General features: G+C 38.5%; 2 protein-coding genes across 2 annotated transcripts; both read left to right on the top strand.

Annotated features, from left to right (window-relative positions):
- Positions 1-11,489: 11,489 nt before the first annotated feature.
- On the top strand, positions 11,490-12,960 carry LOC129767012 (ornithine decarboxylase 1-like). Its single transcript, XM_055767616.1, has 2 exons — positions 11,490-12,741; positions 12,799-12,960. The coding sequence occupies exons 1-2, from the start codon at positions 11,516-11,518 to the stop codon at positions 12,839-12,841; spliced, it is 1,269 nt and encodes a 422-aa protein (XP_055623591.1). The 5' UTR covers positions 11,490-11,515; the 3' UTR covers positions 12,842-12,960.
- A 9,852-nt stretch (positions 12,961-22,812) lies between these two features.
- On the top strand, positions 22,813-24,321 carry LOC129767013 (ornithine decarboxylase 1-like). Its single transcript, XM_055767617.1, has one exon. It carries the CDS (start codon positions 22,835-22,837, stop codon positions 24,041-24,043), a length of 1,209 nt encoding a protein of 402 aa, XP_055623592.1. The 5' UTR covers positions 22,813-22,834; the 3' UTR covers positions 24,044-24,321.
- Positions 24,322-26,395: the final 2,074 nt, after the last annotated feature.

Genomic DNA, 26,395 nt, shown 5'->3' with positions numbered 1-26,395 from the left:
ACTTTTTCGATGAGAGATTGTGTTATCTTTCGAAAAAACCCAAAATGAAGCGCATTTTGCACAGTACCATCGGATTTTTTTTATATCCTAAACGTTTGTGTCCGGCTGAGCTAATCAATACTTATCAGACAGTTTGGACAGTTTGGGTGGTTTGGTAAATTCGAGTACGAGTAGTAACAGCGACTCAATCAATGAATGTTAGATGAAATTCATTCAACGCGATCCGTTCGATTCTCGTGTCTCGAGATATGATTGTTTCCGAGGTATCGAAGCAAATTATTCCAGTCTAGGCCAAAATAATTAAACAGATCGTCACGATATTGATTGACGATTACGCGAGGGGGGATTTTTGGTAATCGGATTTTTTGTTATGTTGGCAGGTTCTGAGTTACGTCAAGTAACGGATACTTATTTGAAGAATTTCAATTAAAAAAGGAAGATTAACTTATCTGAACCGGATCTTAATTTATGCCCCTTATTGTGTGTTGTGTTTATTTTCAAGGTCGGAAATCGCAAGCTGCCCGATATAACAGTCAATAATAAAAAGGACAGCTTTCACTTATCTTAAGGTTCCTCCCAGTCAGGTGTAAAGCCGCTTGGGTTAATGGAATTGATTTATATCAATTTAGATGTATTATATATGATCTATTTTGATACTATTTGGTAGGATTTTATTTGTTTAACTCCATACCTATTCTTTCATATCCCATGTTTGTTTTCTGTTCTTAACCCTTTCGCTACGAGCGTCGTCTATAGGCGACATCCGCGCGATGAGCCGTGTGTGCGAGCGTTTAGACGACATCAGGGTAATACTGCACATCGATCACACCAGCGTGATGTGCATACTCTTCGGCACAATGCTCCGTTCAGCGGTAGCACTCCGACGGAGCACACTCCCGTAGAGAAAGGGTTAATGCGTCAACACTCATTTGCATAAAATTTGACCATAAGAGCATGGATTTGATCTGGGTAGATTTTACACTCCGTAACTCTCCTTGATTAACATTAACATGTGGAAGTGTACATTATACACACTGAATTGCGCTCGGGAATAGCGTCCATTCTAATGGGGCATGTTTCGGTCATTTGAACTTTGAATAGTCAATAACAATGCCAGCCGTGTCTTTACAGGCAGTGGAGGCGATCTGGCGTAGTCGTAACATCCGTACCTCTCACGCTGAAGGTCACGAGTTCATTTCTCACTCCCGTTTTTCTTCCGAAATGGATGTAGAGGAGATGTGTCTAAAACGCGCCTGCGGGGCAATTTGACCCGCCTGATTTTCTCGTAAACCAGCAAAACTAGAAATGCAATGGATATAGGCAATCGTGCTAGTCAATGATAGAATCATACCATGCAAGTTTTATATTTGTAACATGTTTAAAAAAAATTAGAAAAATATGTTTTTTTGTAAGCGATTTCCGATGTAATTTTCTACATCATTTCTATTAAGTTTTTGTTGCTTGAAACCGATTCAGAGGCGATAACTGTGGATCATATTTATTCCCGGGTTCCCAGTGAATATCTCAGATGAAGAAAATGGTAAGAAAGGATTCTTTTCTTTCTCAATTTGATATTTTCCGCATCAGTTTACCATCGGGCAGTACGGCATACCCTCGATCGGGGCAATTTGCTCGCTTTCGGCCGGATAAAATTCTCACGAGAGAAATAGCTTGTATGTGAGGGATGCCAGATGATGTTTTCAAATATCTCTACATGACACGAATAAATGTCTTCAAATGTAATCATTATGAACACAAATGAGCAAAACATCACGATATTTCTAAATCATGTTCGATAAATCACACAAACAATTGTTTTCACATACTTTGAAATGACCTCAGTATGTTTTCACAAAATTAAATGTCTTCAAAACGAAAACATGTCTTCACATCTGGCATCTCTATTATGTGCTCAGAGAATGCAGGAAAACAAGAGCGAGGACTGGAGAATTAACGCACGAATACTGGGAGAACACGCTCACCGGAGGAACGGTTTCTTCTCTTCGCTGGTGGGCATGAAGGGAATAGATTGATGGAATCTCTCATTCATACAAGCTGTTTCTCTGAGTTTTATAGTCTCTGAGAGAAACAACTCATGGGCATATTATACCTCTGCTGGGCCATTAAACACCGTATGATTGGAAATTTAGAATTTGGGTGCCTTGCAAAATAAAGTTCGTAGTACTTTTGTTATTCAGTATCTAAAATACAGAACGATTACAGATGACTGAGGATTAACTAATCTACGTACTGACGTAGTTGTTACCTTAAATTTTAAGAGCACGGTCAAGATAAATCCATTCTCGCTTAGGGGGTGCGTATTACACACTTCTCCTATAAAGTGCCTAACCAGCCAAAGGGTCGAAAGTCCCAGGGTTTTTTTTCTACGCGGGGGATACGTACCTCGTAAGAAAAACCGCGTAAAAAACCTTGTCACCTAATGATAGATATCAAATGGGGACTATCCTTACGTAGAACGGAAGTATAAAGTTGAGTGTTGCTCGCTTCCGAAAAACCGTCTTTTTTTCCTGCAATTTCTTTGGTTACTGGTAGCTATGCACGCTATGCTATGCCGATGCACGTGAGTACCACTGTTGGACCGTCCAGAGCTAAGTAGACAGGGAAAGACATTCACGAATCGCTGCCCGTAAAAACCCCATCCACGTAAGAATCGCGGTAAGGTGCGGCACTAATTTCCTTCATGAGCGTTAAGCTCCATTACAAGCACTAATTACTGTAATATGCTCTGAGAGAGCATAAGAGAGAAATGTGAGCTGAGGGAGAGATGTGATATTTTACGGAGAATAAAATTTAATTGGGAAATCCGCGTAAAAACCGCGTTAATTGGGAAATCCGCGTAAAAATAACCGCGTTAATTGGAAAATCCGCGTGAAAATAACTCGCTAAAAACCGCTTAAAAAAACCTGGGTGTATTATAATACAGCAAGAAAAAAAGGCTTTACAGTCACCAGTGTAAGGGAAGAAACGTTAGTATGATAGTCGCGATCAGAATGGTCGCTTCTATGGCGAGCCGAGGTGGGAATCAAGATTTACTGCGCTGAATGATATGGTTATGTACATGCAGATTCTGAACCACCCAAGAAAATAAAATTCGGTAAAATAAATGTATTTCGATTCATGCGGAGCTGATCAACGATTCATTGCATAATTTATCGTCCGTCGAACGATAAATTGATATTTATTCAAACACGCAACGGCAGATGATATTCTGAGAAGCGAGCCGGGAGAATATTTTGCATAAAGTTTGCACATGTGAACCTCAAACATGGGGGTTAGGGTGCAGACTCTTCCCTGTGTGCAAGTGTTCCTACTTTTCTGGTGGAAGAAGGGGGGTGGTTGCAAATCAGCTCTTCCGCCCCGGGTGCAAAAGCTTCCTTCTCTCGACGCCACTGGGTATACCTCAATTGTTAATCTTATTTAACAGCCTACCCAAGAATTAATGTGCTACACTGTGTTTCAATTTATATAAATATCAGATGTTCTAGGTCCTCCAAACCATTCTGAAGATCAGACCAATTGATCTATCATTTTCATTCACGTCTGGTACAATGTTCATAGCAAGAAACTTAACCAAAATAGTTCATAGAGACCGCTTTGAGTTTATATAACCATCAGATGTTACAGATCCTCCAAATCATTCTGAAGTTCAGAAGGTCATAGAGTAAATGGATTCCATTGACTTTAATTGATATGAATATGTTCCTATCCCACGTTTTGTATTTGACTTGTTTTTTTGCTTGAATTCAAAATGTATACACAAAATTATATTGAAAACAGGAAACAGAGAGAGCATAATCGGTGAGAGATGAGAGTAGGAGAGCAATTGGCGATCTAACGTACAAATCTACACCTAGGCGGCGCTGCGGTGAAAGTGATGATGGTTTTAAATTTTGCCATGTGAGCTTATGGAAGGTTTGTAGTTCTTTCCATAAATTACAATGTTATAATCATAAAAGATTATTTGATGAGTTTGTAAGAAATTTAATTGTGCGCATTTTATATATAACATGTTATTCATTTACCTCTTTCAGTAGTGAAAACTATAAAAATGTTGACAATGGTTGAATTAAAGAAGGAAATTCGAGAGCACAAACAAACACAAGTAGAAAAATGCACGATTCCTGCATGTGAGAACTACCTTGGAAAGCCCGGAAGTAAAATATACGTGTTTTGTTTTTGAGTTTTAGGTTACATTAGCATCATTTTCTTAGTTCAAAATCCAGATGTCTCACCGATCGTTTCATTTTGCGTTAGATCGCCAAACTCATCGCAATCAAATATTCTTTTATGATTATAACATTGTAATTTGTGGAAAGAACTACAAACCTTCCATAAGCTCACATGGCAAAATTTAAAACCATCATCACTTTCACCGCAGCGCCGCCTAGGTGTAGATTTGTACGTTAGATCGCCAATTGTATCGAACAAATAAAATCAGTTGAAAATTAAATCTCATGGAGTGAACACTAGTTTTATTCCTCGCTACATATTTCGTTCGATTAGGCAAATTGTGCTGCGTGGTCCACCGCAAATAATATTCCGATCGCCTTCGCCTCGTTTTCTTTCGTTTAGTGTAAATATCACATCGTGTCGTTTCCCGCGTTAGTTCACGGGAGTTTGCAGGATCGCCTTCAGAATATAAAACCCAAGTTATAGTATAAAATTCTTGCTTCCGTTTACATCCAATGGATATTAGTTTCTCATGGTCACTCAAAGGAATTTTAGTTCTAAATATTATATCAATTTAATGCATAATCTGAACTCCCCTAAACTACTTAGTTATACTTTGCATAAAATGCATGTGAACCATAGTGTATATTTTGCAAGAAAGCATGCTATGTATATTTTGTCATAAATACTTTCTCAAGCAAGAGGAAATATTTAAGGATCCCTCATCTTGATCTTAGGGGGTCTTCGTAGCCACTTGGTTACGCGTTCGCTTACTAAGCGATCGGTCGTGAGTTCAAACTCAGGACCCTCAATTGACCATCTTTGTGTTGTTATAGAATAACTACGTCCACGCAAACATTATCAGCGATGGAGATCGATCCACGGTCGAAATTAGATCGATTCATCCATACAACTGCTCTGCTCTGCAAGAAACATCGGGTTGCTGTTCTATAAATAACCCAACAATGATCACTATCAACTGTCTCCGCTGTGCGGTCTGCTGAACAATGGAAGAACAGAAAGAATACCCTTACGCCGAAATGGCTACTACTGTGTAATTTACCATAATGTAATGGAACAGAAAACTTAAAAACGCCTAAATTGCTACTACTAACTACTGTGTAATTTACAGTTTATAGAAACATAAACATATGTACATGTACACGAATAAAACCCGGCTCTGTTACAGCTAAAATGCTAATGAGCCTAATAAATAAATAAATGGGATAAAAAAAATCTTGATCTCGATACCGAAATTTGGTTTGGACAAGCTTAATATATGATGTAAATTAGCAATGAATGATACCAAAAAAAAAATTATACAAATAGCTTCTCAATACCAAAATTTGATAATTTCAATACCAAAGTAACACTTGAGCAACGTTGATTTGGCATTGAATGTGGTTATTTGAGTAATGAAACAATATGAAAAGTTGTTTATGGTATTTTACCCCGTATCCCACGCTAATCCGTACATTTTTGGGGTATCGAACTATACGCAGTTTTGCGACGAATCTTCTATCAGCGATTTTATGGACATAAAGCGATAAATACAAGAAGAGTCTTTTTTGCCAAATAAAACCATCCCTCAAATATTGTTTCACAATAATTACAGTTATGGTTTTATAAAATACATATAAATACTACACGAAGTATAAACAATTAAACTTCTCAAGCATTGAAATTGGTAAAAAAAATCAATTTAGATAAAGCATAGACGGTCTTCCTAAAATAAAAAGGTTTTACAGAATCCAGTTTTCTTCCAGTTTTTTCGAAAATATTATTGGCAACCCTGATTGTGATGCGTCCAAGAATGCCTCGTCGCGTTTTGATACGAGCTAGGTGTTCACCGTTCTGGATTAACCACGAAAAGCATCAGCAGATACCAACGAGTTTTTATTTTACTGTCATCCAACGGAAAATCGCCACTTATCGCTTCCGTGTAATCGAGCTAGCACTCAGTGGCTGCATTCAGTTTGTCTAGGAGAGTGATTTTTGTTTGTTTGGGGAGAGTTTGCGTTAATTTGGGAGTGTTTTTAAGCTCATTGGTGGATTCGGATCGATCATTCAGGTTTTCGAATTCGTGCATGGTTTCCGAATTGAAAGTGGTGTCAAAGTATAACAAATTGCAAGCCACAGAAATAACAACTAATTTTGTAACAAATTAATACCTAACCATCGTGATTGGCGCTCTTTCTAAGGAAAGGATACGGATAATGATCTGAAGGAATACATTGTGTATGGTCCACCTCCCGTGGCCGACATTTCAGTTTTATTATTTCCACTTTAATTGCATTTTTTTGTCTGTCCACACTTTCAAACTAGAAAGTAGTATATTAAATTTGAAAAGCGAATAGAGCAAAGGTCCCAGCTTACCTTTTTCCATGCTGTAACGGAACGTGTTGGAGGACCCAAGCTGTTCAGCGAATCCTTGTGTGTCAACCATAGCGCAGTTCACGATACCCGAGGAACAAATTTACATCCTTTAGCCACGTCGGGATATTGCTCCATAAAAGCCACAAGGCTAGCAAATTGCTGCTTGTTTGTTTTTTTTAACCCTAAAAGTAACACCAAAAATGTTAACAAAAAATATAAATATAATTAAAATCGAACTTACTCCATTTTCCGTTATTCTCCTTTCATTCACTTTCCAAAACACAAGTGTCTAAAATTTACGGCATGTGTACACTTTTTCGGTGCCATGGTGCCATGGAAATCATAATGGGCCTGATCACGAACATTACTGTCACAAACGCTTTCACGTCACTTACACTTCACTTAATCTTTTTGTGTCTATCATCATTGTCACGTGCAGTTGCGTGTAAAAATAAACTCCGTGAAGTGAAAGAGTTCATTCTCGTTTATAAGAGACAGTTGCATAATTTCGGGCGTTTGAACGTTATATCGGTTGCATAATTTCGGACGTTTGAACGTTATGTAGGCAAAATTAATAAGTGTTTGAGATAATATTCCATTTAATTGACGTATGTTTTAGAATGACAAGTTTGCGATTATACCTCGATGATTAGGTATTTCAATGCCAACTATTCGGACTTATTCCATGAATCATTTGCTTGGTGCGTTAGTTTGCTGTATCAAACGCTGGTTCAAAGATGAGGAGAAATACTTGGTTGCTCTTGAATAATGTAGTTGTTGAACATATGGGAATGTAGTATTATTTACTCTTTCTATAAGTTACTCTAGAGATAAAGCATGACTATCATTAGTTTAATAGGTGATATTCCGCATACTTTTGTATTCAGCTCTATCTTACTCGTTTGAATAATGAGAAGTATTTAGTATAGGTCAACGTTCGAATCATTTTTTAAGAACCGTTTCTACAATTTTGATGAATAATAATATCTTCTATATCTCAGAATAAACCCAAATTTATCCATCTCATAATCAGTATAATCTGAGCTACTCTATATGGGATTCTGAAGTTTAATCCCATTGTCGTGTAGTTTTATATGACGGTACATGAGGTTTTATATAATTATTTAAACAGAAACTGGTCAGTAGCGTCGGTCAGAAGCATAATTTTCATATGAAACATCTGATGAGTTTCAAGGAATTTGCCAAAAGCAGAAAATGATTCAGATTTTCTTTAGATGGATATCAAAATTATGGAAAAAGAATTAGAGAATAATTTAAAAATTATTAATTTAAAAGTTTTGCAATGAGAGATTCATTTTTTTCTTATTTGAAACTCAAATAATCTTTCATTCAAAGAATGTCTTCAAAACAAAATCGTTGAAAATATCTATTACGTAAAAACAAAAGATCAATGGCCTTATTCGATGTAACTATCGTCCTGATTCGGGTCTTGTCCACCAATTGCGAATGTTTGAATTACAAAAACCAGCTCTGCAATGTTGGAAATACATTACAGTTATTATTTTATATTCAAAATATTAACAAATCAGTATTATACATAATCAATCATAATGATCGTTTTGGGCCAGTGGCCACCATTGCCATTTTTTGGGGTTGCAACTTTCTGTTAGTCTAATCCTTAAAATAGAAACAAAAAGACGGGTGGGTAATGTCGGGGACATAACCGAAGTGACGTAGGACTATACAAAGGGGACAGCTTTTGTTAAATATATATTTTAAATATATTGTTTTATTTTCTTCTCCTACGTGAATAGCTACCTATCTACCTGAAAAATGGATTAGTTTACTGTTTACTCTTTATGAATATGTTGATGGTTCTGAAAAGAACCTTTGGTGTTGTGTTTTTGTTATCACTCGATATTCCCATCTTGTTCGGTTAAACCTTCCTGTTTAGCTATTGCGTTCGCCACTCGCCACAGCTTTCACAGTTGGAAAATTTCTTCCCATCCAGCTTGTGACATATTGTTCAGTGAATTACATTTAATGCGACGTGCCGGAGAAACACTTTGCCACTCACTGAAACTAATTGTTGCCTTGATGAGCGCCGAACCGAAGCTGCTCTGTTCTTGATGCGGGTTTTCTGATTGTCGTGAGCAGCTTTGCAAGCCAACTCGAACACTCCGACGGCCTAAACTCTATAATCGCTGTTAGGTATACTGGTGCTCCGGCACCAATCCGTTCGGCCTAGTTACCCTTGCGGAGCAATCAGTGAATGCGACCAACAGGGAACTGGAGACCTGCACGGTTGGAGTGAGACTTTGCCTTTCCCTTAACTTGTACTCCTTTGTTACGTCCACGATGCCGATGCCGTGGGGTCCGCGTGTTTTATACTCTAGCGGTACACACTCACAGGATAGAGACAAATCGGCAGACTCAGCCAGAGGGGCGAGTCCAACGAGACGAACGAATGAGCGTTAAAAGGGAGCGATGGCAAAAAAATACATTCATTACGATTTGTTCGCTCGTTGGATTCACATGCAGGCTAAAAAGGGTCCTTTTCAGGATCACAAAATTATCTTCAATCTAAATAGTTTATTGTTTTGTTATCACTCGATATCCCCATCTGGTTCAGCTAAACCTTTCTGTTTAGCGATTGCGTTTGCCACTCGCCACAGCTTTCACAGTTTGAAAATTTCTTCCCATCCAGCTTTGTGACATGTTGTACAGTAAATAACATTCAATGCGACGTGCCGAAGCGCCTCTCAGTGTCGTATTGGAGGCGATTTTAACCTGTAATTGAACATTTGCGATGACAGTGGTACAGTGTCGACTTTCAATGAGGGGTCATAATTTGGATCTCTATGTTTACAAAAATGTCCAACTAAATAAGTCGCATTACATGTCCGTCCAATTAGCTAAATGTCGAACTTATTGTAAATTACTGTACTTTCAATCTGGAAACAATTTAAGAATTGGTGAAAATTGAATAATCTGGAAAGTCCCCAACTATCAATAAGCTCAGACTGCCAAACTCACATACTCATCAACTGCCAAATTCACATACTCATCAGATCCTGGCAAACAAATTATGAAAAAATCAATTTGTGTTTTATTATTGTTTTGGATAATGTTTTAGAAAGCATTGAACTGTATTTCCTAAACTCTTTTTTGGAAGGTTTAATGGCCCTGAAAAGCGCCTTGTTTTATGGAATGGTTCCAATTTAGAAAACTTTGTACTCGTGGTTTTGAAAAAAACCATTTCGAACGCTCTCGATGCCGCCTTGTTCTGGATTTGCCACCAAGCAGTTTGTATAAAGAACAAACTTTTTTCTTCTGCTACCTGATGCCGTATTGCGATTGCGTTTGCCACTCGCCACTCGCCACTCGCTGCAACTGCCCGTTGTCTTGATGTCCACCGAACAGAATGTGTTCTGTTCCGAATGCGGGTTTTCTTATCGTCGCGAGCAGCTTTGCCAGCTAACTCGATCACTTCGGCGGCCGAAACTATATAACGCCGGCTAGGTGGACTGGTGCACTGTTACTAACGCGCTCGGCCTAGCTACCCTTGCGGGGAACTCCAGATCAACACGTTTCGAGCGGGATTTTGCCTTTCCCTTCACTTTTCCTCCTTTACCATGTCCAGACATGGCTGCTTGGGTTGGTTTGTTGATGTGTTGTGATGCGAACCGATGTGGTGTACGGTTTGAATGAGAATGATCGTTACGGCAGCGGAGCGAGGATTTTTAAGCTGACTGGCTGGCTCGAGAATTACGCATGTGTGGGACTGCGACCAATGTTTCGTTCATTTTTTTCTTTTTTCTTTCCAATCGTGCTTCATTCTATTTCGCTGCTGCTCTGGTTGCCCGTTTTGGTCGGTACGATTTGAGGAGCACAAAATGGACCAATCAAAAATGGGCACATAGTGCATTTTGACAATGCTTGATATTTCACAATTATTCAATTATTTATCTCAAGAAAAATGAAATGTTATTCATTATGATAGATGCGTAGATATATTTCCTATCAATTGGTGCAAAAACCATTGCAATCTATTGAAAAATGCTCGAGTTATAAGCATTCCAAATCTTGCATTTTTTCCTACTTGTTCAGTGCCTAGATTTCCATTTCACCCCCTATATCTTCCGGTTAGACGTAGTCCTACGTCAAAAAATTCTGTAGTCCTACGTCTCTCCGTGTTTGGGGCATCCTGTTTGAGTAAGAGGACGGGTACTGGTCTCTCATAAAAACACTTGTAAAGCAACATACCGCCAAGCGAAATATCCGCCCTAAGGGCAGGAGGTTCAATGCTGCCTCAAAGTCTAGGACTGTCTAGCTCAGGTAAACCCAATTCCAACACTTCTCCAAGTAGGATAGGCGTAACCTTGCACCTAGCTTAACCCAGGCTCTAGCTCTGAGCCGCTATCGGTAAACTGCCTGTCTATCTCAAGGCAAGACTCCGCTTCATATCAGTGATAACTGATGCAATTCCGACAGAAGTGAAAAGTGTAATTTTCCCGAATCCAGTCATGAAAAAAAAAATTACGACGCTAAAATGAGTTGAATTAGGTGTTATTCATGAACGAATAACTAATGCTTTTCTTTAAAAAACTCAAATTTGCATGAGTCTATACTGTACACGGTGTGATTAGACTCATTGTAATGTATCAGTTTCAGAAATCCCAATATTTTTCAATTGTACTAACATATGAGAAGATAACAATGAATAGTTTGTTTCTGGAGACGTGATATACTCCTTCGCGAGATGCTCCAAATTACCTGCTTCTGTTCCTTCATTTCCTCGTCAATCAATGACTAAAAATAAACGCAATCGAAAAGTCATACACGACAATGCTCATTTTTGTGGAAAACTTTCCCCTCCCGTGGAACAACTGCACAACTGCGTAACAATTTCGAAACAGATAACGCCATTCTCTCGAACAAATACGAGTTCGATGATAGTCGCTATAAATAAACATTGCTTAGTCAAATGACACGAGATCAGAAATTTGCAGTTCATCACCAGAGTCCGAACCGGATGGCAACACGTGAGCTGAACATCATTGCCAACGGTGTAACGCCGCGAGAAATAATTGATCGAATCCTGGAGGATGGTCCCATCGAAGAGTCCATTCATGTCCTGGATTTGGATGATGTCGTGCGCAAGCATCGCATCTGGGTGGAGCAAATGCCTCAGGTGAAACCATTTTACGCGATAAAGTGTCACGACGATCCGATCATAATCGAAACGCTGATGAAGCTGGGAACGGGCTTCGACTGTGCCAGCAAGGGTGAGATTATGAAGGCCATCCAGCTTGGGGTGCACCCGGAGAGTATAATTTTTGCACAGCCTGCGAAATCGGTAGAATCAATAGCGTATGCCAAAGCGCATGGTGTCAATTTGATGACATTCGATGGACAGCATGAACTGGACAAGATAAGCTCACACTTCCCAGAAGCGTCATTAGTGTTGCGGTTCCGATACGATTCGGACCAGGTGTTCGTACCACTTGGCCGAAAATTTGGCTGCGATCCTCAGACGGAAGCTCCAGATCTACTGCAGCATGCAAAAAAGTTGAACTTGAAAGTGACTGGCTTGAGCTTCCACATTGGATCTGGTTGTGATGATGCAAACTGCTACGAAAAAGCTATTGAAACAGCCCGGCAAATATTCGATCATGCCAAGTTGACTGGTCATAACATAACGCTTTTAGACGTTGGTGGTGGGTTCCCCGGTGCTAAGGGAAAACCAATCGATTCTTATGCAGAACGCATTAATTCAGCAATCATGAAATGTTTTGGGGATCAAGATGACATGCAGTTTATCGCAGAACCGGGACGGTATTACGTGGCTTCAGCAGTCTCAATAATCACCAACGTAATAGCTAAAAGGGTCACGACAGAATCCAACGGCAAAAAGGTACTGTTTTACTACGTAAACGACGGAATCTTCGGATCGTTCTACAGCGCTGGTCACGAACAACAGATAGTGTATCCCGTGGTTCAGAAGCAAAGCAATCAGAAATTGACGTCTTGGATATGGGGTCCATCTTGTGACCCGTTAGATTTGATTGCCAGAGACATATTTCTTCCCGAATTGGATATCGGGGATTTTATAGTGTTTGAAAATGGTGGTGCTTATTCGCTTGTGCTGGCAAACCGATTTAATGGATTTCCTCTGCCGAAGGTTAAGATATTTGTCTCGCAGGATATATGGTAAGGATGTTGTATGTTGTATGTATTGCATTAAAATAATGTTTTATTGTATTCCAGGCAAAGCTTGCATAATCCACTGAAAGGTTCAGAATCAAAATGAGATGAATTACTGTGAATTATGTAGTTTTTTTTCTTTCATTTAAAATGCTTATCAGAATGCTATTGGCCTGGCAAAGAAATATTCAATATTATAAACAAATAAACGAACGTTGCAGTTGATTTTTTTTTATTAATTCGTTTATTTTTACAGGCTCAGTTACTTAAGTTTAAAGGAGCCGAATTCTTAAATATATTTTTAAAACTATATATATATATATATATATATATATATATATATATATATATATATATATATATATATATATATATATATATATATATATATATATATATATATATATATATATATATATAAACAATTTTCTTACAACGTTGCAGTTGATGTGTGTCGGCAGTTCAATGTGTCGAAATTAAGAAACCTTAGTCATGTTACTACAAAGAATATTCACATAGATTTTGTTCAACTTTGCTGAACCCCACATTTATGACCGTTACACAGAAACAGAATCTTCAGCCTGGTGGCGATATACGTTTTGGGAGGCAAATTATTGCATCAAATCGTATAACTTGCATATTCTAAGTCGTATATGAAGTGGGAATTAAACACAACGAGGAAACGTGGCGGCCCAAGCAGCCGCAATCCGAATCGGCCATCGACCCGCCTTCGGAAGCGGTGGCCTTTAGCAAACGCACCTGTTGTTCAACGATTGCCCGGTTAGTTTGAAACGTAGCGGACGACCTTTTAGCTAGCAGCGTTGGACGGGATGCGTTTGCCCGTTTGAATATGTCATTATGATTGTCATTATCATTAAGGGACTTCCTGATTGTCACCAAAAGCATAAGTACTAGATCATAGTGTTCGGATAATATATTAATGAAACTAAAAAAGTAAACAACTTTTGCTACTAGTAACGATTAATCGAATATTATTAATAAAGTGGGTGATTTGATCATCCCTACATAATCTAGTCAGGATACCTTGATGTAACAAATGCAATCACACAGCTTATTCACGCATATTTACGCGATAGCAAATTTCGTATGAAGCTCTGTCGATTTGCTGAATATTGTTCATTTGATCTCGTTGAAATATTTGCCAAAACATTGTGTTGTTTGTTCGTCAAGCTTCGTTTTCGGTATCGCGAGAAAGGCAGAAGTACAGGTTATTTCCGAACTATTTAAATATTAGATGATTTTTTTTTATTTGATACTTGGTCGATGGGCGATTTCCGGGGTGAAGGCGAATACTATTTCGATCGGAGCGTTTTCGAAAATCATGGAAAAGCATAATACGCTGGGCACAGTGTAGCAGAAATCCGCAAGTGGAAGGCCTCGTAAAAGCTCAGTTCACACAGATAAATCTTGTCGGGTGATCCAGAAAGAGTTGGGTCTCAACATAACTAGTCGAACTGTGAGCAACCGAGTTTGTGAATCAGGTCTGCAGAGCTTCTCCAAAAAGAAAAAAAAACCGTTACTACGGAAAGCCAATATCAAAAAGCGCCTCGATTGCGTAAAAAATTATGCTTCTTGTGAAATTCCGTAAAACACCGAACACAGCCTCCATGCAAACCGCCTCACACATCCAACAACTTCTATCTTTTTTTGCACACATCCGACAGAGCTCTCTTTGTTTACGATAACACCAGAGCTACACTCTATTTCAGGATATCACATCCTCCCCTGACAGCAACAATAATAAGAATGAAATGTAATCTAATCCAAGGATCTTAGAAGTATTAGGCTGTCAAAAAAGTCCTGCGGTATTTCCGCGAGGGGTCGTTGTATGCGCGTAGTTCTAGTTGTATTCATTGTATCGAAACATACTATAGCTTGTTGGAAAGGTATTTTCTATAATTTCGCTCTATAATATAGTCTTTGCCAGTGTTTTGTTTGGTTAAGTCGTTCGTGAGTTATAGTGTCGCAAATATGGAGCAAAATAAAGAGAAAATCCGACATATTTTACAGTACTACTATGACAAAGGTAAAAATGCATCTCAAGCTGCCAATGAAATTTGTACAGTTGATGGATCCGATACAGTTTCCATTTCCACCGCAAAAACGATGGTTTCAACGTTTTCGTTCTGGTGTAGAGGTCGTCGAAGATGCGCCACGCTCCGGAAGGCCTGTCGTCGAAAATTGCGACAAAATCGCTGAATTAGCCGAGAAAGACCGGCATAGTAGCAGCCGTAGCATCGGCCAAGAGCTGGGGATAAGTCATCAAACCGTTATTAACCATTTGAAGAAGCTTGGATTCACAAAGAAGCTCGATGTATGGGTGCCACACACGTTGACGCAAAAAATCTTTGACCGTATCGACGCATGTGAATCGCTGCTGAATCGCAACAAAATCGACCCGTTTCTGAAGCGGATGGTGACTGGCGATGAAAAGTGGGTCACTTACGACAACGTGAAGCACAAACGGTCGTGGTCGAAGCCCGCTGAAGCGGCTCAGACGGTGGCCAAGCCCTCATTAACGGCCAGGAAGGTTCTGCTGTGTGTTTGGTGGGATTGTCAAGTAATAATCTATTATGAGCTGCTTCCCTATGGTCAAACGCTCAATTCGGACCTGTACTGCCAACAACTGGACCGCTTGAAGGTAGCGCTCATGAAGAAGAGGCCATCTTTGATAAACAGAGGCCGCATTGTCTTCCATCAGGACAACGCCAGGCCACACACTTCTTTGGTGACGCGCCAGAAGCTCCGGGAGCTCGGATGGGAGGTTCTTTTGCATCCGCCGTATAGTCCGGACCTTGCACCAAGTGACTACCACCTGTTTTTGTCCATGGCGAACGAGCTAGGTAGTCAGAAGTTAGCCACAAAAGAGGCCTGTGAAAATTGGCTATCCGAGTTTTTTGCCAATAAGGAAGCGAGCTTCTATAACAGGGGTATTATGAAGTTGGCATCTCGTTGGGAACAAGTCATCGAACAAAACGGCGCATATTTGACTCAAAACAGATGATTGTAACTAATTTTATGAACAAATGAAAATTTAAAAAAAATACCGCAGGACTTTTTTGACAGCCTAATATATTCTAAGGTGAGTTAACTTGTCAAAACGACTCTGCAGCCATTTTGAAAGTACACTGTGTTTTGTTTGTGAACGGAACACAATACGCTTGTGCAAGTTTGTCAATTCTATTCAATACGATACTGTACATTGTGAATGTACAGTATCGCAGAACGTTTAGCTTTGAATGCAGTACTAGTATCAGCTGAAAAGCAATTGAACTATTAAGAGAATACAGGAATTCATACGCTTGTGATTAACCTTTCTCTTTTACGCTTTAGGTAAACAATTCCCCTTTCGCTTCCACATCTAAAAGCATGAGTCCCCGTAGTATATTATGTTAGTCAAGATTCCTTATCCTCCGGAGATACTAAAAACTAAATATAAACGAGATGTGGTGACTGGAGAGTCGAAAAACAATTAAAATGATCATTAATATAATATTTGTTTTCCATTCGTCTTATGTTTATGTACATTTTAAATTTTTTAATATTTTAACTACATGTCAGTGGTAATGGTTTTACAGCTCCCTGCATTCTAAATATTTCCTTGACAAATGTGATAGGCGTAAATACGGCTAGATGCTATATTAAAGCTTTCTTACAGTTCATTTCTACTAATTTTAATGCTGACTGTAACTTTCTCTGCATAATCCTCTCTATGAACCAGATCTCCTTCGGCTTTTGGAAATTTGGTCCTCGATTTTTATTCACATTAGTTGTATTCCAAATAGTAAGTCGATTGTGAATCAATTAAAATTGTAAATCGATCTATCTCCATTATTCATGAGACCAGTAACTCCCAAATTCTTCTTATACGCTCCTGCTACATGGTTTGTAGACACCGACAATTTTTATTGTTGCATGTATTTATTACATTATACATGCAACAATAAAAATTTAACTTTAAAACATCATTAGTAATTTCAATATCATGTCAGTGAAAATTACAGGAAACATAACATTAATTAATCCATTGATAGATATTGCAGACCTATTTTGAAAAAGCTCTCCTAGTCACGCTTTCATAAATTCTATTGTTTTAAACATGGCTTCTTCTTTTGTAGGAGCCTTGAGCTACTGCGGCCATTAGTTTGATCTTGAACATGTTGTAATTGTACACGTTTGGCCTTGAACAGAATTCGGCGCAAATCCAACCAGATATTGGTCTTGGGCTGAGCCCGACTCAATATTGTGAATCAATGAAATTTTGTGTATTTACTAGCTGGCCTTGGGCTTAACCCGACTCAACTGTTTCATAAACAATGATTTTGGCCTTGAGCTGAACTCGTTGCAAATCCAACCTGATATCGGTCTTGGGCTGAACCCGAATCAACTGTTTCATAAACAATTATTTTGGCCTTGAGCTGAACTCGGTGCAAATCCAACCTGATATTGGTCTTGGGCTGAAGCCGACTCAATATTGTGAATCAATGAAATTTTGTATATTTACTAGCTGGCCTTGGGCTCCACCCGACCCAACTGTTTCATTTGCAATGATTTGGCCTTGAGCTGAACTCGGCGAAAATTCATCCAAAATATTGGCCTTAGGCTGAACCCGACTCAATATTGCAACTTAACAAAAATCTGGCATTACATCCAACTCAACTGCTCAGTTCATGAGATTAAATTTGTTAATAATAAATATTTACATTTCTTTTCTTGGTCTTATTTTCATGAGATTTCAACTTAACTAAAACATATAGCTTGAGCGATTATTTTTTTTCTGCATTACTAGCAGCACTTGCAAGATTATCGAATGTTATCTTGTCAGCATTAAAAGGCTGATTTAGACGATGCCAGTCAGCGCTCTAGTTGAAGTATCCAGTGAACAGAGAACAGATACTCTGTTCAAGTTACTTGTACCAGTGTCGAACAAGTAATTGGCCTCTAACTTGAACAGAGTTTCAAGTTTCACTGGATACTTCAACTAGAGCGCCTTAAGGCTGATTTAGACGGTGCCAGTCAACGCGCTAGTAGAAAAATTCAATCACTAGAGTCTAGTTATTAGAGCCATGTAAACACCCGGCTCCTGTTATTTGCGCAAGTATCGCACAAGTAATTGGCCACGCCAGCGAATAGAAAATTTTCTAGATACTGGCGCCAATAGATAAATGACAATTGCTTCCAAACAGTGCGTCATATTAGACATTTGTGTGAAATCGAAATGCCAGGTAGTTTCAGTGTTGCCACATATTTATTTGTACTGGAAGGGGAAAAATCTTTTTCGGCTATGGTGAAGACAATTATTAAACGGTGTTATTTGGCTTGCTCTGTAATTTGTATGTTTGTATGTTTGTAACATGTTTGTTTGTAGCGCTTTACCGCATTAAAAGAAATTTACCTCTTCCTGATGACCGATTGGTCTGAAATTTGGAACACACCTTTATCTCTGCAGTCATTATAAAACTGGGTATTTCATTATTTTAAAAATCCAAGATGGCGGCTGCTACAAAATTGTGGTTTACATATTTTCTCAAAACCCCATCAACATGGGTATCAAATCAAAGGGCTTGACTAGTAGAACACAGTTATGCATGAGGAATTCAAATCCAAAATGGCCGCCTCAACAAAACGGTGGTTCATATATTTTCTCAAAACCCGGTCAATATTGGTATCAAATGAAAGGGCTTGACTAGTAGAACACAGTTATTCATGATAAATGCAAATCCAAAATGGCCGCCCCCGTAAAATGGCGGATTACATATTTTCTCAAAATTCCATCAACATGGGTATCAAAGGAAAGGGCTTGACTAGTAGAACACAGTTATTCAAGAGAAATGCAAATCCAAAATGGCCGCCACCACAACACGGTCGTTCACATATTTTCTCAAAACCCTTTTAATATGGGTATCAAATGAAAGGGCTTGACTAGTAGAATACAGGTATTTATGAAAAATGCAAATCTAAAATGGCGGCCACTACAAAATGGCGGATTACATATTTTCAGAAATTTATGGAAAATTATGCAAAATGTAAATCCAAAATGACCGCCATCATAAAATGGCGCCATGTTTTTTCAAAGTCCATCAATATGGGTATCAAATGAAGGTGCTCGACTGGTAGAACACAGCAGATCATGAATAATCCCAACAAACATCGAAACATACTTTTAATTCTACTGTCATTATAAAACTGCGTATTCCATGTTCATGGAAAATTTGATTTGGCTCATGAATAATTGTGTTCTACTAGTCAAGCCCTTTCATTTGATACCCATATTGAAGGAGTTTGGGAAAATATGTAATCCACTATTTTGTAGAGGCAGTCATCTTGGAGTTTTAAAATAATGAAATACCCAGTTTTATAATGACTGCAGAGATAAAGGTGTGTTCCAAATTTCAGATCAATCGGTCAACAGGAAGAGGCTCAAATTTCTATTCATGTGGTAAAGCGCTACAGACAAACATGTTGCAAACATATAAACGTACAAACATACAAACATACAAATTACAGGGCAAGCTAAATAAAACCGTTTAAAAACAGTTCCTATCGCTTTATGAGAAAAATCTGTGTTCTTACCGTACAGAACAAAACAAACAAAACTGAAAAAATATACCTTTCCGGATAAATTTGTACATTTGCCAACACTGGATGGTTCGATGGTACAAGGAACATCAAATTCAATTCCCTCAACGTATACATGGAAGAATCTTCATTCGCGTTGACGGCATTGTGCTTCATGTGTTCGATTTGTGAAGCGAAAATGATAATAGACAATGAAATCATGGAAATATCAGGAAAATTTATATAAAAACAGCTGATGAAGGTTCAGTATGATGTGTTTTAATTAGTAAATTAACAAAAAGTAAAATTTTTCATTCAAATTTCGACAATTTAAAACTGCCTTCGGGCCTACAAAACCGATAAAGATTAATTTGCCTCCCAAAATGGTTATCGCCACCAGACGTCGACATTGTCATTCGTCATCGAGGATAAAGTGACAGCCAAGCTGTCCAGTTGCTGAAAATGTGTATGAACGCACAGCACCAGTCAACTGGTGATCTAAATATGGCGTGCCGTTGACGTTTAAGTAACTGGCGTCAATTACTGGTCAATGTGCAAATCAGCTATTACTTGTTATTCACTTACCGGGCGCAAAAATAAACACCTAAAACAAATCACTTCCTGAAACACACCACTTTCTTCCTGCGCAACTTTATCCTGGCAGGATCGCCAATGTAAAATTCCGTAAAACACCGGACACATCCTCCATGCAAACCGCCTCACACATCCAACAACTTCTATATTTTTTGTACACATCCGTCAGAGCTCTCTTTGCTTACAATAATACCAGAGCTACACTCTAATTCAGGATACCACACTTCTCATTCTCCTAACTTTTGGAGGAAGACTGTTTGGACCGGTGAGAGTAAGTTTGAGCTAAAAAATTTAAAAAACCTCAGCGAACTTGAAACCTGAGCGTCTGCTATCCAGATTTACTGAAGCAACAGTTAAATACGAAGGAGGATCACTGCTTGTGTGGGGCTGTTTTCCTGGAATGGGGTGGGCAATCTTGTCAAGGCTTGGTTTTCCAACAGGACAATGACTCCAAGCACACCTCGAAGGTTGCGAAGCGCTGTTTCCAGTCCAAAAAGATTAGAATGCTTGAGTAGCCACCACAGTCCCCAGACCACAACCCCATTGAGCATCTATGAATAATACTGGATAAAAAAATCCATTGGATTCGTGGAGAAATCTTAACGATTTTTGGACGTGTGAACAGCGTGGGATGCGATACCTCAACAAATGTTGCATAATTTGGTCGAAAGTATGCTCAAACGACTCATGGCAGTAATGGAGAATCATGAAGGTAATATATTGAGCTATATTATCCATGAGCATCGCTTCATTTACAATAGTTTGTTTTTATATTGTTCACTTTTTTTATTTCCTAAGCTGAATCATTGATATTTGAAACAATAATGAATTGGAGTAATATAAATTTGAAAATGAATACGAACAATGGCTTGTTTACATTCTTTTCATTGTAAAAAATGCATTCACTGCAATATTAGATGATAACAGTTTGGCACTGTATTTTTTTTCATCAAAAAGCAATGATTTATCAATACACGAAATTCGGATTTTTCCATTTTTTCACAATAACAAAAGTTGCTTCACTCTCAATGCAGTAACTCACGAATCAATCGACCGATTGCTGTCAAATTTTGACACGTTTCCATTGAAAGATGGTGCTTTGTGATAGTAAAGTAGATTTTTGCAAGAGGCGCCATCTTGACGTCAACCTTATGAACTTTTAAGCCGAACTGTTATTGAGCATATTGGCGATCTAACGCAAAACGTAAACGATCGGTGAGACATCTGTATTTTGTTTTTGAACTAAGAAAATGATGCTAATGTAACCTAAAACTCAAAAACAAATCACGTATATTTTACTCCCGGGCTTTCCAAGGTAGTTCTCACATGCAGGAATCGTGCATTTTTCTACTTGTGTTTGATTGGCGATCTAACGTACAAATCTACACCTAGGCGGCGCTGCGGTGAAAGTGATGATGGTTTTAAATTTTGCCATGTGAGCTTATGGAAGGTTTGTAGTTCTTTCCATAAATTACAATGTTATAATCATAAAAGATTATTTGATTGCGATGAGTTTGTAAGAAATTTAATTCTGCGCAATTTTATATATTTTATTATTTTTTATATGTTATTTATTTACCTCTTTCAGTAGTGAAAACTATAAAAATGTTGACAATGGTTGAATTAAAGAAGGAAATTCGAGAGCACAATCAAACACAAGTAGAAAAATGCACGATTCCTGCATGTGAGAACTACCTTGGAAAGCCCGGAAGTAAAATATACGTGATTTGTTTTTGAGTTTTAGGTTACATTAGCATCATTTTCTTAGTTCAAAAACAAAATCCAGATGTCTCACAGATCGTTTACGTTTTGCGTTAGATCGCCAATTGTACTCTCGAATTTCTTTCTTCAATTCAACCATTGTCAACATTTTTATAGTTTTCACTACTGAAAGAGGTAAATAAATAACATGTTATATATAAAATTGCACAGAATTAAATTTCTTACAAACTCATCGCAATCAAATATTCTTTTATGATTATAACATTGTGATTTATGGAAAGAACTACAAACCTTCCATAAGCTCACATGGCAAAATTTAAAACCATCATCACTTTCACCGCAGCGCCGCCTAGGTGTAGATTTGTACGTTAGATCGCCAATTGATTTGATTTTTCTTTCCAACACTGTATACCGCGAGTGAATGTAGAAAAATTAACAACAATAATTATCATGAGAGCTTACCAATCACGAAAATTATATGGAATTCTATATATATCGAATAATGTTGCAGTCACGGAGTTGGATGTTCATAGACGGTATTATCTAGAAATCTGCGGTCGCTGAGGTTCCGATGTTTGGGAAGCCCCAACTTTTTAAGAGAAGTGCGGTTTCAACCGTCAATGTTAGTTCCATTAATCATGTTGCCAAAGATTTCTGGAATGAGGGCAATTTTGCTACTGGGATTTACTAGTTTGGATAATCCCACAGAAATGCTCCTTTCATCAAACAAAGTTAAGCCATGTTTGCGAGAGACTTCTTGATGTAACAATTGCTGTTATTAAATCAGTCACGATGACAACAGTAATTTACACGTCATTACATCGGTGCTAATTATGCCATCTGAAATCTCTGAATCACTTTATAATTGCTCAATTAATCCAAGCAACGCGTCGATCTCGCGGATCATAAATTATTCATTCTATCAACAACCGTTGCGTTGGCCAAACAAAGGAAGGCAGGAGACGGCTGGGTTAGAATCGCGATACTCCCAGATGATGTTGATGTTCGATAGCCAGTGAGATACATTTCCCGAACGTTACGGGGATCATTAATGGAGCGATTCACAGATCGTGTTCATTCATATGTGATCTGGGAATTTCCACATAGTGGAATATTTTCCTCGTTAATGAGAACTATATAAGGTACGAGGGTCAATAACAAGGGTTCAGTTGTTTAGGTCGAATCAATAGCTGTACATCGCGAAATGCGCAAGGTTCGGTACAATTTACTTGAGGACGGTTCCTCGGTGAAGGATGCGATAAATTCGGTAGTGGAGCGCGGTCCACGGGACGATCCGGTTCACATACTCGATTTGGATGATGTGGTGGCGAAGCATCGCGTCTGGCGGGAAATGCTGCCGCGTGTGGAAACTTTCTATGCTGTGAAATGCAACGATCACCCGGCTGTTCTCCGAACACTGTTCGCTCTTGGAACCGGCTTCGATTGTGCGTCCAGGCGGGAGATTGAAAAAATTATTGATCTAGGAGCAGATCCAAGCAGGATAATCTTCGCACATACGACTAAATCAATCAGTTCTATCACTTTCGCCAAGCAATGCGGTATTGAGCTGCTAACATTCGATGGCGAAATAGAGTTAGATAAAATCAAGCAATTCCATCCAGGGGCATCATTGGTTCTTCGGATTCGATATGACTCTGACAAAGCCTTGATTTCACTGGGGAAGAAGTTCGGTTGCCATCCGAAGCAGGAAGGACCTCAGTTACTGGAATATGCGAAAGAACTTGGTTTGAACGTGATTGGTATCAGTTTTCATGTTGGTACCGGTAGCAGTGATCATGAATGTTTCTATGGAGCCATCGAATCTGCGCGGGAATTGTTCGAGTTTGCGAAAACGATTGGTTTCAATTTTTCTTTGCTGGACATCGGTGGAGGTTTCCCGGGAGATCACGACAAACCAATCAATTTATATGCGGAAACCATCAACAGCAGTCTTCAGCGATTCTTTCCCGTTGGATCCAATGTTCGGATAATTGCAGAACCGGGTCGATATTACGTGGCATCAGCGGTCACCTTGATCGCGAATGTTCACTCAAAACGGATTGTACGAAATCCTCAGGGAGCGGTTTCGGAAATGATGTACTATCTGAACGATGGAATGTATGGTTCATTCGATGGGTGGAATCCTCGCACGCACCCGCCCTTGGTGATCTCAGCTAGTCGTGACATTGCACGCTCACCGGAACGTTTTCCTACGGTTCTTTGGGGTCCCACGTGTGATTCCGTGGATCTGATTTCGTCTGGGTTGCTGATGGAGGAGCTGCAAATTGGTGATTTCCTAGTGTTCGATGATATGGGAGCGTACGGAATGGCCGTGGCGACCAACTTCAATGGATTTGCGAAACCTCGGGTGTTGGTTTATATCAGCCGAAGAACCTGGGAACAATTGAAATAGGATAAGTTGAAGTTAGTACACGTGGAAAACACAGAATTTGTATGAGATTAGTGTGTTTCGACGTCTGAAAATGTGTGTGAATTGAAACGTGAGGTAGTAAATCGATATACTTTATGTTCATGAGGATATTTCCGAATCTGCTCAAAAGTGCAAACAGAAGAAAGATGAATGGAAAACAATCAGTATTATGATAATCAAGTGATTTTTTCCTAAGAATGTATAATTTATTGATAACTGAATTCTGTTAAAATCAAGTTCATACTAAATGTTTTTACAACGTGTGTTCACGCTTGTGAATAAATTTACATATAGAAAGTTTGTCTGAAACAGTATTGAGAAGTCCGAAAATCTTTAGAAAAGCTAACGAAAAGAAATTGCAAATTTCTTAATCTATTCTCCATTGTGTCTATAGGTGAATTGATCTCATATAGTTGTGGAAAATATTGATTTTCTCTCCACTATCGCTGTATTTTGAAATCTTAATCTACAGTAATTAGAATCTACTCACTTAACCATAATTAGAATAATTCTAACTGCATTTCGTTTTTTCACACGCCATTATTCTTCCGCTTAGATTTATTTCATAATGGAGAGCCTGTCAGCTGTTTTACATACGCAGTGTGCTCAACTTTCTTGAACTAATCACATTTTCTTCTATGTCTATCAGGACCTTTAAAAAGTTCTGGCTGTTTTTCATTAAATGACATACGTAAACTTCGTGCGGGTGGTTTAAGATGATTACGCATTTATAGTGATTTTTAAATACACTGTAAACAGCAGGTTTAAGCAGCGCATAATATGTCAAATTTTGTGCCAATCCCCTGCGACCGTGTTTTCTTCACCGCAAGTTCATACCTTGTTTCGATTACTTTTTCAATTATTCAGCATTGGGAAGAAATGTTTAGATATGTAAAGTACCGAGCGTTCACGTTTCGCTTCCGGGAATAATATGTGTATATTGCGATTATCGGTTGTTTGCATCACTATACGCAATGAAGGCAAACGCGTGCAGTGTACAGATTTCGGGCCAAAATGTAATCTCTATCAACTTAAATCACAATGGATTTGATACCGGGCGGTAAACACACGATGAAATTGTGTCGATTCCATTCATTATTCAGAAAGACGATGAATTTCTGTGATCTTGACAATAGCTATGAAACTATTTAACGGCATTTTCATGGAAATTGTAAAAGTCTTTTTTTCAGTTTTTTATGCATTTAATTCCCAGAAGTATGTTCTATCAATACTTGTCCGAAAGCTATCTTAACTCTTTCACCTACAACATCGAGACACTTCACAAGGCAGATAATCGGACATCCCAGTCCGAGATATATTAAGTAGCTATGATCCAGATGTTCAGCTTAATCATATTCCTCGGAAACGCCGATGTCAATGTTTATCGATGTTTCCTCCGTTGTATCCATGTATAATATTCCGTGGCCGGAAAAAATCGCCCCAGAAAACAACTGCAACAGAAACAACCACTCAGAAAAAGTGTAATGTCAAGTAGGCTAGAAATATTGTAACGCGAGAGTACAAAATGGTTTTAAATTAGTTGGCCATATACCGAATGCCGAATATCCGGAAAGCTTCCGAATATCCGTTAGCCGAAAATCTTATGAGAGGATATATAATATATTAAGATGAATCTTCTGAGATTTTCAAAGCATTTATGAACATTTCAATAATCAAATTTTCTTTTTAATTATGTGTAAATCTATATAGATAAAAATGAAAGGCCAAATCTGTTCGTAAGCGGAAAACCAGAAGGGATGGTTTAGTTTCAGCCTTCTTTATTTTGTTGCATTCGTCTCTTCCCTTAGATCAATATAGTGGAGAGAAAAATCGAAAAATTTCCGGAAAACTCTGAAGGAAAATTCGGAAAATTGAATTCCCATATGTTCGAAAATTACATCATGATAAGCGTTGTTAGTCCATTCGATGTTTGCGCTAGCGAAGTTGATCTTTGTTCGTAAGTGGAAATGGGTTTTCAGGCAAAATAACGCATTCCTATATCTATGTAAATAAAAATGGAAGGCCAAATGCGTTAGTAAGCGCAAAACCCGCGGAAGAAATAGTCCGATTTGAGCCGTCTTTATTTTGTTGTCTCTTCTCATAGATCAATGTAGAGGAGAGAAAAATCGGAAAATTCCCGAAAACTCAGGAGGAAGGTCGGAAAATTTGGAAAATTGAAGCGGTGTTAGTCAGTTCGATATTTGTGCTAATGAAATTGATCTATTTTCGAAAATGGAAATGGATGTTCAGGTGCAATAACGCGTGTTTTGAATTGTTTCAAACATGTAAACAACATAAAAAAGGTAATAGATAGACTTCATTGCTTCGCATCAT

This window comes from Toxorhynchites rutilus, chromosome 2, assembly GCF_029784135.1.
Source record: "Toxorhynchites rutilus septentrionalis strain SRP chromosome 2, ASM2978413v1, whole genome shotgun sequence".
Lineage (NCBI taxonomy): Eukaryota > Metazoa > Arthropoda > Insecta > Diptera > Culicidae > Toxorhynchites > Toxorhynchites rutilus.
The sequence above is the reverse complement of the archived record's forward strand: the minus strand, read 5'-3'. Positions and strand labels throughout refer to the sequence as shown.

Bases quoted from the DNA above. Each gene is read 5' to 3' on its own strand.
- LOC129767013 (XM_055767617.1), top strand. From the start codon at position 22,835: ATGCGCAAGGTTCGGTACAATTTACTTGAGGACGGTTCCTCGGTGAAG.
- LOC129767012 (XM_055767616.1), top strand. From the start codon at position 11,516: ATGACACGAGATCAGAAATTTGCAGTTCATCACCAGAGTCCGAACCGG. The intron at 12,742-12,798 runs GTAAGGATGTTG...ATTGTATTCCAG, and splicing joins TTTGTCTCGCAGGATATATG to GCAAAGCTTGCATAATCCAC.